This window comes from Panthera leo, chromosome B2, assembly GCF_018350215.1.
Source record: "Panthera leo isolate Ple1 chromosome B2, P.leo_Ple1_pat1.1, whole genome shotgun sequence".
NCBI classification, from domain to species: domain Eukaryota; kingdom Metazoa; phylum Chordata; class Mammalia; order Carnivora; family Felidae; genus Panthera; species Panthera leo.
The window spans coordinates 105043952-105059757 of record NC_056683.1 but is presented as its reverse complement, the minus strand read 5'-3'; the positions used below and the strand labels follow the sequence as shown (position 1 = coordinate 105059757).

The 15806-nt window shown below is 35.0% G+C and overlaps 1 protein-coding gene across 1 annotated transcript in view; it reads right to left on the bottom strand.

Moving 5' to 3' along the window:
• The window catches only part of RFX6 (regulatory factor X6), a 55190-nt gene that overhangs the window by 24801 nt on the left and 14583 nt on the right, over positions 1 to 15806 (bottom strand). The window contains exons 5-6 of the mRNA XM_042937391.1: positions 14075 to 14152; positions 12819 to 12846 (exon numbers count right to left, since the gene is read on the bottom strand). Of these exons, the coding sequence (XP_042793325.1) occupies positions 12819 to 12846; positions 14075 to 14152 (106 nt within the window). The remainder of the gene's footprint in view (positions 1 to 12818; positions 12847 to 14074; positions 14153 to 15806) is intronic.

Sequence of the window (15806 nt, the reverse complement as noted above, 5' to 3'; positions counted from 1 at the left end):
CTTAAATTCTAATTTTAGGAAAGTTTACATTGTTTTCTTATGCCTTTTCTCATGGGTGAAAAATCATGTTTATTCATCCCAAAATGTAATTCGGTGAGATTGGAAAAGAGAGATAGAGAAACAGAGACCAAACAATGGCAATACATGTGTTGTATTAAATCTAAGTTAGGAATATGAGATAGTCTCATTTCCATTGATAAATATAATTAATAATCAAAAATCTTTCCACAAAGGGAAAAAAACAGGCTCAGAAGATTTAATAGGTGAATTTTATCAAGCATTCAGAAAGCAGATATTTCAAACTTAAAAGATTTTTTTTTCAGACAGTGGAAAAGAAGAACCTCTTTCCAATTCATTTGAAAACTTTTATGCCAAAACTGGACAAGGACAGAAAAAGAAAGAAAAATCATAGGCCAATACTGGTTATTATCATACTTGAAACAGTACCAAATAAAATACTTGCAAACCAAATCCAACAGTCAATAAGAATGATAATAACCAAGTCAGGCTTAAACACACTACATTGACAGAAGAAAAGGCGGGGTGGGGGGTAGAATACCATATGTAATCATCTCAATTGATCCAAAAAAAGTATTTGTTAAAAATCCAGCCACCATTGGGGCACCTGGGTGGCTCAGTCGGTTAAGCGTCCGACTTCAGCTCAGGTCATGATCTCACAGTCCGTGAGTTTGAGCCCCGCGTCTGGCTCTGTGCTGACAGCTCAGAGCCTGGAGCCTGCTTCGGATTCTGTGTCTCCTCTCTGCCCCTCCCCTGCTCATGCTCTGTCTCTCTCTGTCTCAGAAATAAATAACAACATTTAAAAAAATCCAGCCACCATTCACTTCTCTTTCTCCCTCTCTGTCTATGCTAGAAACAGAAAAAAATTTCCTTAATCATTCAATAATCTATCAAAATATCAAAAAATAAAAAATATGAAAATAATCTAACAAAAACCCACAGCAAATATCATACTTAATAGTAAATAGCAAGTTCATTACTATTTGACCTGTTTTGCAAGAAATATTAAAGACAGTCTTGTGGGTTAAAATGAAAGGACACTAGACAATAACCTGGAGTCATATGAAGAAATTATGATCCCAATAAAGGTAAACACATGGGCAATTATAAAACCTGGTATTATTATAGCAATAGCTGTAACTCCACTCTCTGTTTTCTACATGATTTAAGAGACCACTATTTCTCTTTTAAAAAAAACAATTAGTCTAAAAGCTAGTATTATTGTAACTTTGGTTTGTAACTCCACATTTTCTTTTCTACATGATTTAAAGACTAATGCATTATTTAAAAACAACTATTAGTATATGTATTTTGGACACACAATTTATAAAGATGTAATTCTGTAACATCAATAACTGAAAGAGGTAAGGACCAAACTTGAAAGGAGCAATGTTATGTATATTATTGAAGTTAAGCTGGTATAAATTCAAGTTAGAATGCTATAACTTTAGGATAATAAATGCAATCCCCATGGTAGCCAAAAAGAAATTAGTTGCATAATATACACCAAAGCAAATGAGAAGGGAATTAAAATATTCACTACCTAACAACAGAATACACATTTTTCACAAGTGCACATAGAACATTTTCAAGGTTGCACCATATGTGAGGCCACAAATTGAGTCTCAATGGATTTAAAAAGATAGATATAAAACAAAATATTTTATCTGGCCAAAATGGCATGAGGTTAGAAATCAAAGCAGAAGGAAAACTAGGAAAATTCACAAATTTGTGGAAATTAAACATACTCTTTTTTGAAAGTTTATTTATTTTGAGAGAGTGAGAATCCCAAGCAGTCTCTACTGTCAGCACAGAGCCTGACACGAGGCTCAATCTCACAAACCATAAGATCATGACCGGAACTGAGATCAAGGGTCAGACACTTCACCGACTGAGCCACCCAGGCACTCCAGTAGATCAAAGGAGAAATTATAAGGGAAATTAGAAAATTCTTAGAAATGAATGAAAATGGAAACATACTACATCAAAATTACAGGATGCAGTGAAAGTGGTGCCAAGGAAATTTATAGCTATAAATGCTTACATTAAAAAATCTCAAATCAACAATCTAAGTAAACAACTTCAGGAACTAGGAAAAGAACAAACTAAACCCAAGTTGGGCAGAAGAAAGGAAATAACAAAGATGAGAACAGAGATAAAATGAAATAGAGAATAGAAAAACAATAAAGAAAATCAATGAAACCAAAGGTTAGTTCTTTAAAAAGGTCAAAATTGACAAATTCATAGGTAGACTGACTGAGAAGAAAGAATAGAGAAGACTCAAATGATTAAAATAAAAAAAAGGAAAAACTCCTGAGTCTACCGAGAAAGGATTTTAAGAGAATACATGAACAAATGTACATCAACAAGTTGTTTAACCTAGATGAAATGGATAAATTCCTAGAAACACAAATTCTACCAAGATTGAATCACAAAGAAAGAGAATACAGTATCTGAATCAGTCTATAATCAAGGAAATTGAATTAGTAATCACAAATCTGACAAAGAAAGGCTCTGATCCTATGGTTTCACTAGTGAATTGTACCAAACATATAAAGAAGAATTAACACCATACTTTCTTGAAGTTTTCCCAAAAATTGAGGAGGAAGGAACACTTTTTAACTCATTTTATGAGGCCAACATTATTTTGATACCAAAGTCAGACAAAAACACAAGGGAAAAAAACAAAACAAAACAGGCCAATATACCTTATGAACATTCATGCATAAATCCTCAGCAAAATACTAATAAAGTGAACTCAGCAACATGTTAGAAAGATTATACACCATGACCAAGTGAGATTTATTCCTTGGATGCAAAAATCAATCAGTGTAATAGACCACCTTAACAGAATAAAGAGAGGAAAACACATGATTTCAATTGATGCATTTGACAAAATTTGACACACTTTCCCAATAATAATACTTAACAAACTAGGAATTTACCTCAACATGATAAAAGTCACATCAAAAACCCACAGCAAACATCATATTCAATAGTGAAAGACCAAAAGCATTTCCTTAAGAGCAGGAACAAGGCAAGAATGCCCATTTTCACTGCTTCTTTTCAACATAGTACTGGAAGTCCTAGCCAGAACAGTTAGGTAAGAAAAAGAGACAAAATGCATCCAAATTGGAAAGAAAGAAGTAAAATTATCTGCTTGCAGATGATACGATCTTATATGTAGGAACCCATAGAGATTGCACAAACACAAAAAAAACCCTGTTAGAAATAAGTGAATTTAGCACAGTAACAGGATACAGTCAACATGAAAAACTCAGTTGTATTTTCATAACAATGAACAATATGAAAAGAATTAAGAAAACAATTTTACTTACAATAGTATTAAAAAGAATAAAATACATGGGAATTAACTTAACCAAGGAGGTAGAAGACTCATATAATGAAAATTATGAAATAATGCTCAAAGAAATTAAAGCATAAAGGAAAGACATCCTATGTTCATGACTTGGAAAACTTACTGTTATGATGTCAATAGTACCCAAAACAATCCACAGATTCAATGCAAAATCTTAATGATGGTTTTTGCAGAAATAGAAAAATCCATCCTAAAATTCATATGGACTCTCAGGAACCCCAAACAGTAAAAACAATCTTGAAATAAAAACTAAGTTGGAGAAGTCACAATTCCTGATTTTAAAACTTACTAAAAAGCTACAATAATCAAAAGAGAGTAGTGTTGACACAAAGACAAACATACAGTGGAACAGAACAGAACACTCAGAAGTAAACCCTCACAAAAACTGCCACATGATTTTTGACAAAGGTACCAATAGCGTTCGATGGGGAAAGGGCAGTCTTTTCAACAAATGGTGCTGGAAAAATTGGATATCCACAGGTGAAAGAATGAAGATAAGCCTTTACCAAATACCATGTAACAAATTAATTCAAAATGAATCAGACATTCAAAATATAAGACCTAAACTATGCAATTCTCAGAAGAAATGATAGGGAAAAATCATCATAACTTTAGATTTGGCAATGATTTCTTAGATATGAGAACAAAAACAAAAACAGACAAATTGGACTTGCTAAAAATTAAAAACTTCTGTGCATCAAAGAACACTGCCAACAGAGTAAAAAGATAATCAATGGAATGGGAGAAGATATTCCCATATCATATATCTGATAAGGGATTAATATCCAGGACATATGGAGAACTTGTAAACTTAACAGCCTGCTTCAAAAATGGACAAAGGATGTGGACAGACATTTCTCTGAAGAAGATATACATTAGTCAACAAGGACATGAAATAATACTCAATATTGCTAATCATTAGGGAAATATTTCAAAGAAGAGAACTGGCCAATAAAAACCCTAAAAAATGCAACCTTATATTTTTGATGCAGTTATTAAAAGCAATTTTCAAATGAAAATCACAGGTGCCGTTTTGCATCCATTGGATTGGCAAGAACTAAAATGTCATTCAATGCCACGTATCAGTGAGAATGTGGAACAAAAGGAATGCTCACACATGGTTGGGCAGATATAAATTGATATAACCATTTTGGAAAACAACTTCATCTTAACTAGTAAAGTTAGGCATGAGCGTATCCTAGAACCTGGAATTCCATTTCTGCACATGTGTGCCTGGAGGATGTTCATGCACTAGTTTTTCAGAAAAAAAAGAGTCCACCCCTGTTGAGATGAGCACTGGGTGTTGTATATAAGCGATAAACCATGGGAATCTATCCCCAAATCCAAGAGCACCCTTTACACGCTGTATGTTAGCCAGTTTGACAATAAATTATATTTAAAAAGAAAAGAAAAGAAAAAAGTCCACCAACAATGGAATAAATAAATGCACTGTGATATTTTCACAGTGGAATATTACACAGCAGTACAAATAAGGGTATTAAAGCTACCTATACATCAACATTGATCAATCACAAAATCTAATGCTGGATGAAACCAGAAGGTCTACAAAAAAATGAATCCATTCTATGTAGGGCACATAATGAACAATACACTGGCAATAATAAATGGGGTAATAAAACAATACATAGAATTATTCATCATTTTGAAGTATATGGTTCAGTGGTATTAAGTATATTCATATTGTTGTGTAGCCATAACCACATTGTTTAGGTATATATTCATAAGTGATCAACTTTAAGGAAAAACACAGTAGTGATTAACACCAAATTTTGGACAGCAGTATCTTTTGGTAGGTGATTGGGATGGGGGCACAGAGAGGACTTCTCTCCATTAAGCTGTGGGGTAGATCTTGAATTTTTATCTTAGGTTATTTTTTAAATGCATGGGTGCACCTGGGTGTCTCAGTTCATTGAGCATCCAACTTTGGCTCTGATCATGATCTCGCAGTTCATGATTTCGAGACTCGCGTTGGGCTTGTGCTGACAGCTCAGAGCCTGGAGTCTGCTTCAGATTCTGTGTCTCCCTCTCTCTCTACCCCTCCCCAACTTGCACTCTGTCTCTCTCAATGATAAATAAACATTAAAAAAAATTTTAATAAAAAAATAAAATAAAATGTGTATGTGTGTGTTATGAACAATACATTTCCAAATAAAAAGAATGTTAGAAGGGCGCCTGGGTGGCTCAGTCGGCTGGGCGTCTGACTTCAACTCAGGTCATGATCTCACGGTCCATGAGTTCGAGCCCCGCGTCGGGCTCTGTGCTGACAGCTCAAAGCCTGGAGCCTGCTTTGGATTCTGTGTCTCCCTCTCTCTCTGACCCTCCCCCGTTCATGCTCTGTCTCTCTCTGTCTCAAAAATAAATAACCATCAAAAAAAATTGTTTTAAATGTTAGAGTGCTAAGGAAACACATATTAAGGAACAAAGTATATCTATTATATTTAAATACTTATTTAAAACTCTCATCTTGATAAATAGTAGTTTTGTGTAATAGACGCCAGCAACATTTGGAATCAACAGGAGGCAAAAGTGCCGAAGGAAAAAGTTTAAAAATTAAATTTGTTGGATATGTTAACAATTGTGTACAAAGTTGGTATAAATCAAATAATAATGTGCAGTCCAAAACATGCAGCACAAAAAGAAAGAAACAATTGATAATCTGGGAAAAAAAGTAAAACACGATCATTTTAATTACATTAATATGTTTGCTATTTTAATTGCACCAAAACTGGTGCCCGTCATAGGCCAGTTACAGAGGTCTGGGAGGTGTGTGTGTGTGGGGGGGGGGTGTTTCCCTCAACCAATGACTTCAGTACTCTTGGGTAAACTATGAAGTCTTATTTCCAAAAGAAAACAAGAAGAAACCTGCAGAAAAGAAACCATATGATTAGAAGGCAAGAGGGTCTGATTTATGAGGAAAGATTAAAGGATTTAAGTAAGCAGCACAGTTTGGCTAAGTGATGACCAAAAGAGAGCATGATAACAGTCTGTAAATATTTGCAAAGCATATACCAAGGAGGGAGGATTTGTTATTTATCTTGGTACAAAGTTGTTAAATGGCCATGAATGGTCGATGTTAAGGAGAAGGAAATTCAGGCTCAGAGAGACTTCCTGGTTGAAATGTATAAAATCAAAGGGGCTGGCTCCCTAAGAAATAATGGCAACTTCATTACTAGAGCTAGTTAAAACAAAATTTGGTGCGCACTAGAAGATTCACAGGAAAAGAAAGGCTTTCTTTGATCAGGACAAAGCATTGAGAGTAGGTTTTGTTAGTTTTATTCCAGAGGATGAAAGGATTCTGAAACATTCTCTAAGACATTTCTGAAATTTGAGTCACTACATTTATGAATCAAAATGTAAAATAATCCAAATTCATACCACAAGCTGATAATTACTCTTACCATCCTCTTCCTGTCCTTTTGTTTTACTTTTCTTATTTTCATTTTGTTTCCTTGTCTAGTATGAACTATTTAAAGCTCAAAAAGGGGGTGGATAAAGAATAATAAGTAGCCATGTACTAACCAACCAGATTGAGACATTACAAATTTGAAATATTAAAACAGTCTCTGTAGCCTTTCCTAATCTTATTACCTTCCTCCCCACAAGAAATAATGCTCTTCATTTAGTTTATATCATTCCTATTTAAACCTCTAAAAATTTATCTCATATGTAATACTCTTAAGCAACATATACTATTGCTTTAAAACTCGTATAATACGGTATATATCCTTCTACATTCAATACGTTTTCTTCACTCAACTTTAGGTTTTTGAGATGAATCTAATTTAATTCTTGTAGCTATAGTTCATTAATTTCCAAAGCGGTATAGTATTACCTTGTATAAATATATTAACATTTATTCTCTCACTGTATCATAATGGCCATTTGCTTTCCAGTATTCTGAGATTGCAAACAATACCGCAGTGTGCCTGCTTGCGCACCGTGTGAAGGTTTCTCTAGGAATACAGTCATACGGCATGTGCACTTTCAGCTTTACTAGTGATTGTCCCTTCTCTTGTTCACGAGCGTTCCTTTGCTCCACATGTCTGACGACGCTTATTTTCAGACTTTTGACTATTGTTATTCAAAAAATAGTGACATGACCATTTGTTATGGTTTTAATTTGCATTTCCCCGATGAAAACTTCTCTGATTAAGTTGAGCTCTTTTCACATGTTTCTTGGCAGGAATGGTATCCAAAATATTTGTTGACCCCATGTTATGGTCAGTCAGGAGGGGTGCCATGAATACCAATACTATTTGCAGTTATTATTTTTCATCTTGTATGAATTGCATATTCATATGCCATGTTATATTTCTACTGGGTTGTCTTTTTATCGTGGAGTTGAGTATTTTACATGTTCTAAAATAGTGCTGCCCAACAGAACTTTCTGTGATGCTGAAAATGTTCTGTCTACACTGCAATACTGTATATGATTATTATGGACCTGAAATGTAGCTAGTGTGACAGACAAACAAAATTGTAGGTAATTAATAGCCATATGTGGCTAATAGCTACTATATTGTACAGCATAGCTATATATATTAATCCTGTCACTCATATATGACATGTAAATATCCAGTTTCATTTACATTTGAAGTCACATATACATATATTTGCTTTTGTGTCCTCTTTTCTTCCTAATTAACATTTTTCCATGTCATTAAAAGAGATTTTTAATAAATGGCATAATATTTAGTCCCAAAAAAGTCCTATAAATGATGTCACCATGGGGCACCTGGGTGGCTCAGTCAGTTGAGCATCCGACTTCAGCTCAGGTCATGATCTCACAGTCTGTGAGTTCGAGCCCTGCGTGAAGCTCTCAGAGCCTGGGGCCTGCTTTGGATTCTGTGCCTCCCTCTCTCTCTGCCCCTCCCCTGCTTGTGGTCTGTCTATCTCTGTCTCAAAAATAAATAAAAATATTTTTTAAAAAAATGATGTCACCATTTCTTTATTGGTAGTAATGTAGGTTACACAGTTTTTCATAGTTGTCGATTACAATTTTTGCATAATATTTTGTAAGCATTTTCTGTTATTTCTGTATATGAGATTCATGCAAAAGTGAAACTGAGGGAAAAAAAGCATGAACACTTTGAAGACTTGATACAGATCTTACAATTTTTTTTCCAGGGAGTTTGGTCAGTATTCACCAGAGGGATACGAAACAGCTTATCTCACCAGAACTTCACCAACATCATCATATTAATTTCTAAATATTTGATAATTACAGAATTCAAAATTTTATTTTTTATTTATTTGGCAGTCCATTTTTCATGCATTTATTGCCTTTTTCTTCCTTATGTGTATTTTCTATTCATGTCTTTTACTGTTTATTTTCATCTTCATAGTTTTCTATAAATTGATAGGATTTCTTCACTTAATAGAAATATTATCCCATTGTCATATTTGCTGAAAATATTTTCTCCAGTCTTTCTTTTGACTTCAAATTTTGTATATCATGCTTTTGATACAAAAATAGTTTTCAATTTCTCCACTTTATATTTTTCCTTTGACTTCTTAAATTGTTTTCGTCTTAGAAAATCATTCCCAGCAGCTCTTTCTGCCCACAGGTCCTGTCCCCGTGCTTTAATAAAATCACCTTTTTTTGCACCAAAAAAAGGGAAAATCATTCTTTATCCAGAAATGAAGTAGATAAAAATGTTCCCTTCTAAGTACTGTTTTTATACTTAATAATTTATATGAAATTCATGAGGCATAATTTTTTTCCAAAATGGTCAATTTTTCTAACATCATGCTATGAAGAATTTTATTTATTTATTTGACACTACATCCTCCTCCAAAAAACAATTAAGACAATTCACTGAAAAAAATTTTTTTCCTTTATTGGTTGTAATGTCTCTTTGATCATACATTAAATCCTTATTTATACTAGGGTCTTTTTTTCAGGTATCTAATCTCTGTTATGGATTTATTCTACCTACAGTTGAGCTTATATCATAGTGTCATAATATTTTGATATCTGCCAAACAAGTCCCTTTTCACTATTCTTATTTACATTTCTCTTAACTATTACTTTCTGTATATCCTTCTACATCAAGTGTATAGTCATTTTAATCATTTCCAAAAATCAATTACCCACTCAAATTTTTATTAGAGTATTAAATGTCTAAATGAATTTAGGAAGAATTGGCCCATTTATAATATCTAACATACCTAGCCACTCATGTGGTATGTCTTTTCATTTAAAATTTTCATTTAAATAAAAAGCTTCTGCACAGCAAAGGAAACAACAAAACTAAAAAGCAGGGCGCCTGGGTGGCTCAGTCGGTTGAGCATCCGCCTTCGGCTCAGGTCATGATCTCACTGTTTGTGAGTTCGAGCCCCGTGTCGGGCTCTGTGCTGACAGCTCCGAGCCTGGAGCCTGCTTCGGATTCTGTGTCTCCCTCTCTCTCTCTGCCCCTCCCCCACTCGTGTTCTCTCTCTCTCTCTCTCTCTCTCTCTCTCTCTCTCTCTCTCAAAAATAAACATTAAAAAAAAAACTAAAAAGGAGCTTACTGAATGGGAGAAGATATTTGCAAATAACATATCTGATAAAGGATTAGAATCCAAACTTTATAAACAACTGATACGACTCAATACCCAAAAAACAAACAATCCAATGAAAAAATGGACAGAAGACATGAACAGACACCAACAGACACATGAAAAGATTCTGAACATTTCTCAGCTTCAGGGAACTGCAAATCAAAACTACAGTGAGATATCACCTCACACCCGTCAGAATGGCAAAAATCAAAAGCACAAGAAACAACCAGAATTGGTGAGGATGTAGAGAAAAAAAAAAACCCTCTTGCACTGTTGGTAGGAATGCAAACTGGTGCAGCCACTGTGGAAAACAATATGGAGGTTCCTCAAAAAATTAAAAATAGAACTATCTTACAATCCACTACCAATGTTTCCCAGCTAAAATCAGGCGCTTCTCTCCATCTCTGGAGCTATCATCCTCGTCCAGATATTCTTTCATCCAGACTTATCCCCAAATCTATAACATGATGCTCCTTGTTTGCCTTCCCATATGTCAGTGGTTGACATTTGGTAACATCAGAGACATTTCTGCTTGTCACAAGAGGAGGGTGTGGAATCTGGTGAGTAGAAGCCAGAGATACCATGATGTTGCTAAACATCTTGCAGTGCACAGGACATCCCTCACAACATAGAATTATATAGCCCAAAACATGAGTAATACCAAGTTTGAGAAACCCTAACCTATAATGTTACATCGATTCCATCACTGTTACACTTTTTCCTGACTCCACTCCAAATTCCCACTTATTCTCAGTTCTTTCCTTGAATGTCACTTCCCATGGAAAATGTCCCTAACCACTTAAACTAGGTTGATACCCATGACACCCCTTATAATTGCATATAATTACTTTAAAAGATATGTTTTCCTGCTACACTGTAATAGAGAAATTCTATCCATTCATTATTTTGTCCCTTAGTATCTGTAACTCCATCGATCGATTAATGTCTTGAGCATGAGTTTTAAAAAGTAGAACTTAATTCAGAATTTGAAAAAAGCAAACACCTCTCTCAGCCTCAGTTTTCTTAGCTGTAAGTTAGTCATGCTAACACCAGTTTTCCCTGCCTCACAGTTAGTAGTGTTCAAATGAACTGTAATATATGCAAGTTGACACTGAAAGTCTCACGTCCTGAGCAAACTACGATGGTTGATCACTCAGGTACCAAATAATTTTTTTTTTAATTTCAGCTTTGAGCGGTGCCTGGGTGGCTCAGTCGGTTAAGTGTCCGACTCTTGATCTCAGCTCAGGTCATGATCTCAAGGTTCGTGAGTTCAAGCCCCGCATCAGGCTCTGTGCTAACAGCATGGAGCCTGCTTGGGATTCTGTCTCTCCTTCTCTCTGCCCCTCCCCTGCTGTGCTCTCTCTCTCTCTCAAAATAAGTAAATAAATTAAAAAAAGATGTTTTTAAATAAAAAAAAAATAAATAAAATTTCAGCTTTGTTAAACAAAATTCCATTATTTTTTAAGTGTTTAGAGTAGTTCCGAGCCTTTAGAAAGCCCTTGTGCTAATTTCTATAATCATCATAATAATGATGCTTTATTGTTGTTGCAGTCTTTGGAAATATCAGCTATATGACAGCCTAACAAAAATATTTTAGTTTAAATTTGTTAACAAGATCTACACCCGAATTTGTAGTGCACTCTTCTAAGGAGGAAACAGTACACTGGAGAAACATTTTTTCTTTTATTATGTAAAATGAGCCTTGCCATACACATGCCGTAATAGCTGATGGCTCACTAAGTACCACCAACCTCATCAAAGTGGTAGAAAGAACACCTGAGAGAAATTACTTAAATTCCCTATTGACATAAACTTCAGTCAACTGAAGTGTATTTCTAAGTCAATATTTTTGCACTTTCACAACTGTTTATCTAATAAAGAGCTATTATTTCATTGATAAAAAGAGCAATCTAGAGGATTTTATTATGTAATTAGCCATTAACTGTATTAAAAGCACTGGTGGGAAGAAATTGGTCATTTCAAAGGGTTGGGGGCTTTCTATTATTTCTTAAGATAATATGCTTGCATCATTTCACCAAACTAATGGAGTTACAACCTCAGGTCCAGATTTACCACACAACACATTGTCATGTGCCCTTAGTTCTGTGGCACCTCTTTTTAATGATTAGATAACTTGAGGATAATGAAGGCCTTATCGTGTGCCTAATTAGCCATGCAGTCCCTAATGGTAGTCTAACTCATTTAGATAAAGTCAGTTTGCTGATCTGTTCTTTGGTTGGGGGTGGGGAGTGGAAGGGGTGTCTAGGGAGAAAGTGTGTGAGTGTGTGTATGTTAGAGAGATGTACCCTTTCTCCCTAGCTCCCACCTCCACCATCCACCCTGTCTCCACACTGCAGAAGAGGTCAGCAAACTGACTATACATACACATACACTCACACAAAGTGGTTAAAACAAACCACAGCATAACATTTGGGTTTCTTGATAACTCTTAAAGGTTTTGTCTAAATGGCTATATTCCGAATACCAATTCCTTCCATATCCTCAGCTTTAGACTTTTTGTTTATATTCAACTGGAAATGTCTTAGATCTGTAATGGTCTTTTTTTTTTTTTTTTTTTTTTTTTTTTTTTTTTGCAATCTCTTAAGTATCTGATATTAGGTGAGAATAACTGAAAAATTACCCTTCCTACGTTAATTGGAAATTGTTCAGTAGGTCCATGTAAAGAATAATCAGTAGCCCCAAATCTAACAGCTCTCTCTGAAGTTGTCAATCATTTAATGGGCTCCTAATAAATTAACATTTATTTCTATATTTGCCAATGAGGACAGTTAGCATGTATTATTTAGTTTGTAGTACATATTATAGCAGATAAAATAGAAATGAAAGTAATTCTTACCTCATTCTTCAGCTTGCTTCCAGAAAACCTTAAAAATCATTATATTCTCCATTAGTTAACATATAAATATACAGTTATAGCAATCAAGGAAATGCAGAGGACCCACAATAGTGGTAACTTTGGATCACGATTAGCAAAAGAAACCTGGAGAAATCTGCTTGATTTTCAAAGAGACCCAAGCATTCTTATCAACTTACTTAAAAAATAAATCTATTAAGGAAAAGTAAATGAAACATATTTAAGGAAATCTGATAGGATCTGCAAAGAACATTTGATATTAAATATTCATTTGTATTCTAGCCTGTATTTTCATGTTGCAGTTAGTTGTAGCCAATAAGCTGCCATTATGTTCTTCACCATGTCTGAGTTCATCTTAGTATGACTCAGGTGAATAAAATTATTTTTTTACACATGTCACTTTACTTTTCAAAAAAATTTATTCTTTTGAGAGCTAAGAGGAGTTCTTGGTAAATCATACTATAAGGCAATCTCAGATGTAGATTTAATTACTAAGAGCTCCAGTATATGAAAAATAGTAATTGTATATTATCACTGGTTTTATTGGATATCACCCCAATAATGACCTCCTCCTGATGGTTAATGGCAGGTTAGAGAAATGTGTTATGATCATTTGTGTATTCCCTTTCACAGAGACTCAAACAGGGCAGTAACTTTATCTCACTTAAGAAAGCATGTATTATTAGTGATGAGTTATCATAAACTTTTCATCTTTGTAAGGTACTGATGAAGCACAGAGATTTTTATGTTATTTTATATTATTTTTAGAGGCTTTATAACCAACGTGGGTCTCAAACTCATGACCCCGAGACTAAGAGTCTCATGCTCTACCAACTGAGTCAGCCAGGTGCCCCAAAGACAGAGATTTTTAAAACAGGTTATTTCTTGGGAGGAAAACATACATTTTCTGCCCTTATTTTACTGATTCCAGCCTGAAAACAGACTCAGCCTTGTGAGTAAATACTAATTTAAAAACAATTCTGCTTCCTTGATTTTTCCTTTTCATCTCTCTGGTATACCTTGTTCACTATTAATTTCTCATTAATGATTGAAAATTACATAAATTACCCAATAATCTAGACCATATCATTGCAAATGTCCATACAAAGTTGAAATTAAGGTCTGATGCTTAAAAGAAAACATTTCAATAAGCAAAATGAGAAAGTCTTTTATTCAATTGCTATTATGCATATTTCAGGAAATGCAAAGAATTTGTCTTGAAGAAAGTAGAACTCTACCTTGTCAGGCCCTTTCCAGAATAAACGGAGTGGTAATATGCACTGCTCTCTTTGATGCCAATCCCATAATAATGATACCTAGAGCAAGGACAGGAACCAGCTCTGTGTTAATGAAGGAGTTTTTGGAAGGGGAGAAGGAGATAAAAGTACAGCTGAGTTTGGAAAGAACAGCTAAGAACTGCAACCCTCTGATCACCTTCCTTGCCTAATTTTTTTTCAAGTAGCATCTTAATGTGCTAAATCGCTTTGATGGTCATTAGTCCTACTTATGGTCATATTTCTGGCTCTAGGATTAAAAAAGGAGAACAGCCAATCCCCTTCTAACCTCTAAAATATAGGCTTCAAAAACCAAAAAATTTATAAATGTAGACATTTAAATGTAACCACTTAAATTTGTAAATGTCAGCACTGGCTCCAAGTATATCAAGTGTCATTCTGCTAATTACCGGTTCAATTTGATTTAGTCAATTGAAAAAGAAAATGATAGGTTTCCTTTATAGTATATCTATTGGATGGAGTAAAAAGTATGACATTGTATGGAGGAAGATATTAATGTCGTGCATAGGAATACATATGAAGCATGTGATCTTTCAAACGTTATTTTCCTCATGAGGAATGAGAAGCCCAATTCACTGTCATTTTCACTTCAAACTTTTGTGCAACAATGAGGGAAAAAAACTGTACCATGAATCAATGGAAATATGAAACATGGAATGTAACAGCGTCACAAATACTTTATTATAAATGTGTCTATGCATCCTGAGCCACTCACAAGTATAGCATTTCATCAGTTCTCAAGTTGTAGCTCATTCTCTTAAGCTGCAGACTCCTGACTTATTACACACCCAGGCACAAACACTATAATATTACACAAAAGCTAATCAAATAGTGGGAATTCAGTAAGGCTGGCTGAAGCCTAACTTCTGCCTTCCCATTCCTTCCCAGCCCAGCACATGCAGCAGCACCATTTACTTGGTTACCTATTGTTTCAATTTGCATTCTTCTAAAATCAAGCAAGGAATGAAATAAAAGTGAATAAAGGGGTTGCCAGGGGACTCCGCTGTAACCGTATTTAGAATTTCATAACTTAGCATCATCATCTGAGTTTAAAGTGGACAAGACAGTGCAGATCTAAGTTTCAAGGCCCCTTTTCTGACCTTAGCAATAAAAAAAAAAAATTAAAAAAAAAAAGACTTGGCAGAACAAGTCCACCCCTAAACATTCCCAAGGCCCAGAACAAGAGTACAAATGAAAGCCCACATACCATATACTTAAATATTCAAATCTAAATCAAGCCAAAAAACTACTACATAAAATAACCTTGTCCTCCTAGCTTGACAGTTTTCCTCCATACTGATCTGGTAGGTGGGTTTGAATCTACAATTCTTCCATGTGTGAACATGGCGGTAGGAGAAGAGCCACCCTTAGCCCTTGTCTTCACAGCCCCTGCTCTTCTCTTCACTGTGAGGAGCCTCTTGTGAACACACAGCCTCCATGTCCAAGATCAATCCAACCTTCCAACCACCACCGCCAAAGAGCTACCTTCTGGTGGCTCAAGTCTATGTATACTGGTGGAACATAGCACCCTTCTCAGGATGGATGGGGGGAAAGAGCCCCACATAAGAGGGAGAAGGCAAGTCTGGGCTCTTTGGACAAAGAATTCTGGGGTTCTGGGGACCTGAAATGTGGGCTGGAAGGAGGATGTGGTCTCTCGATGGACACATTTATTCAG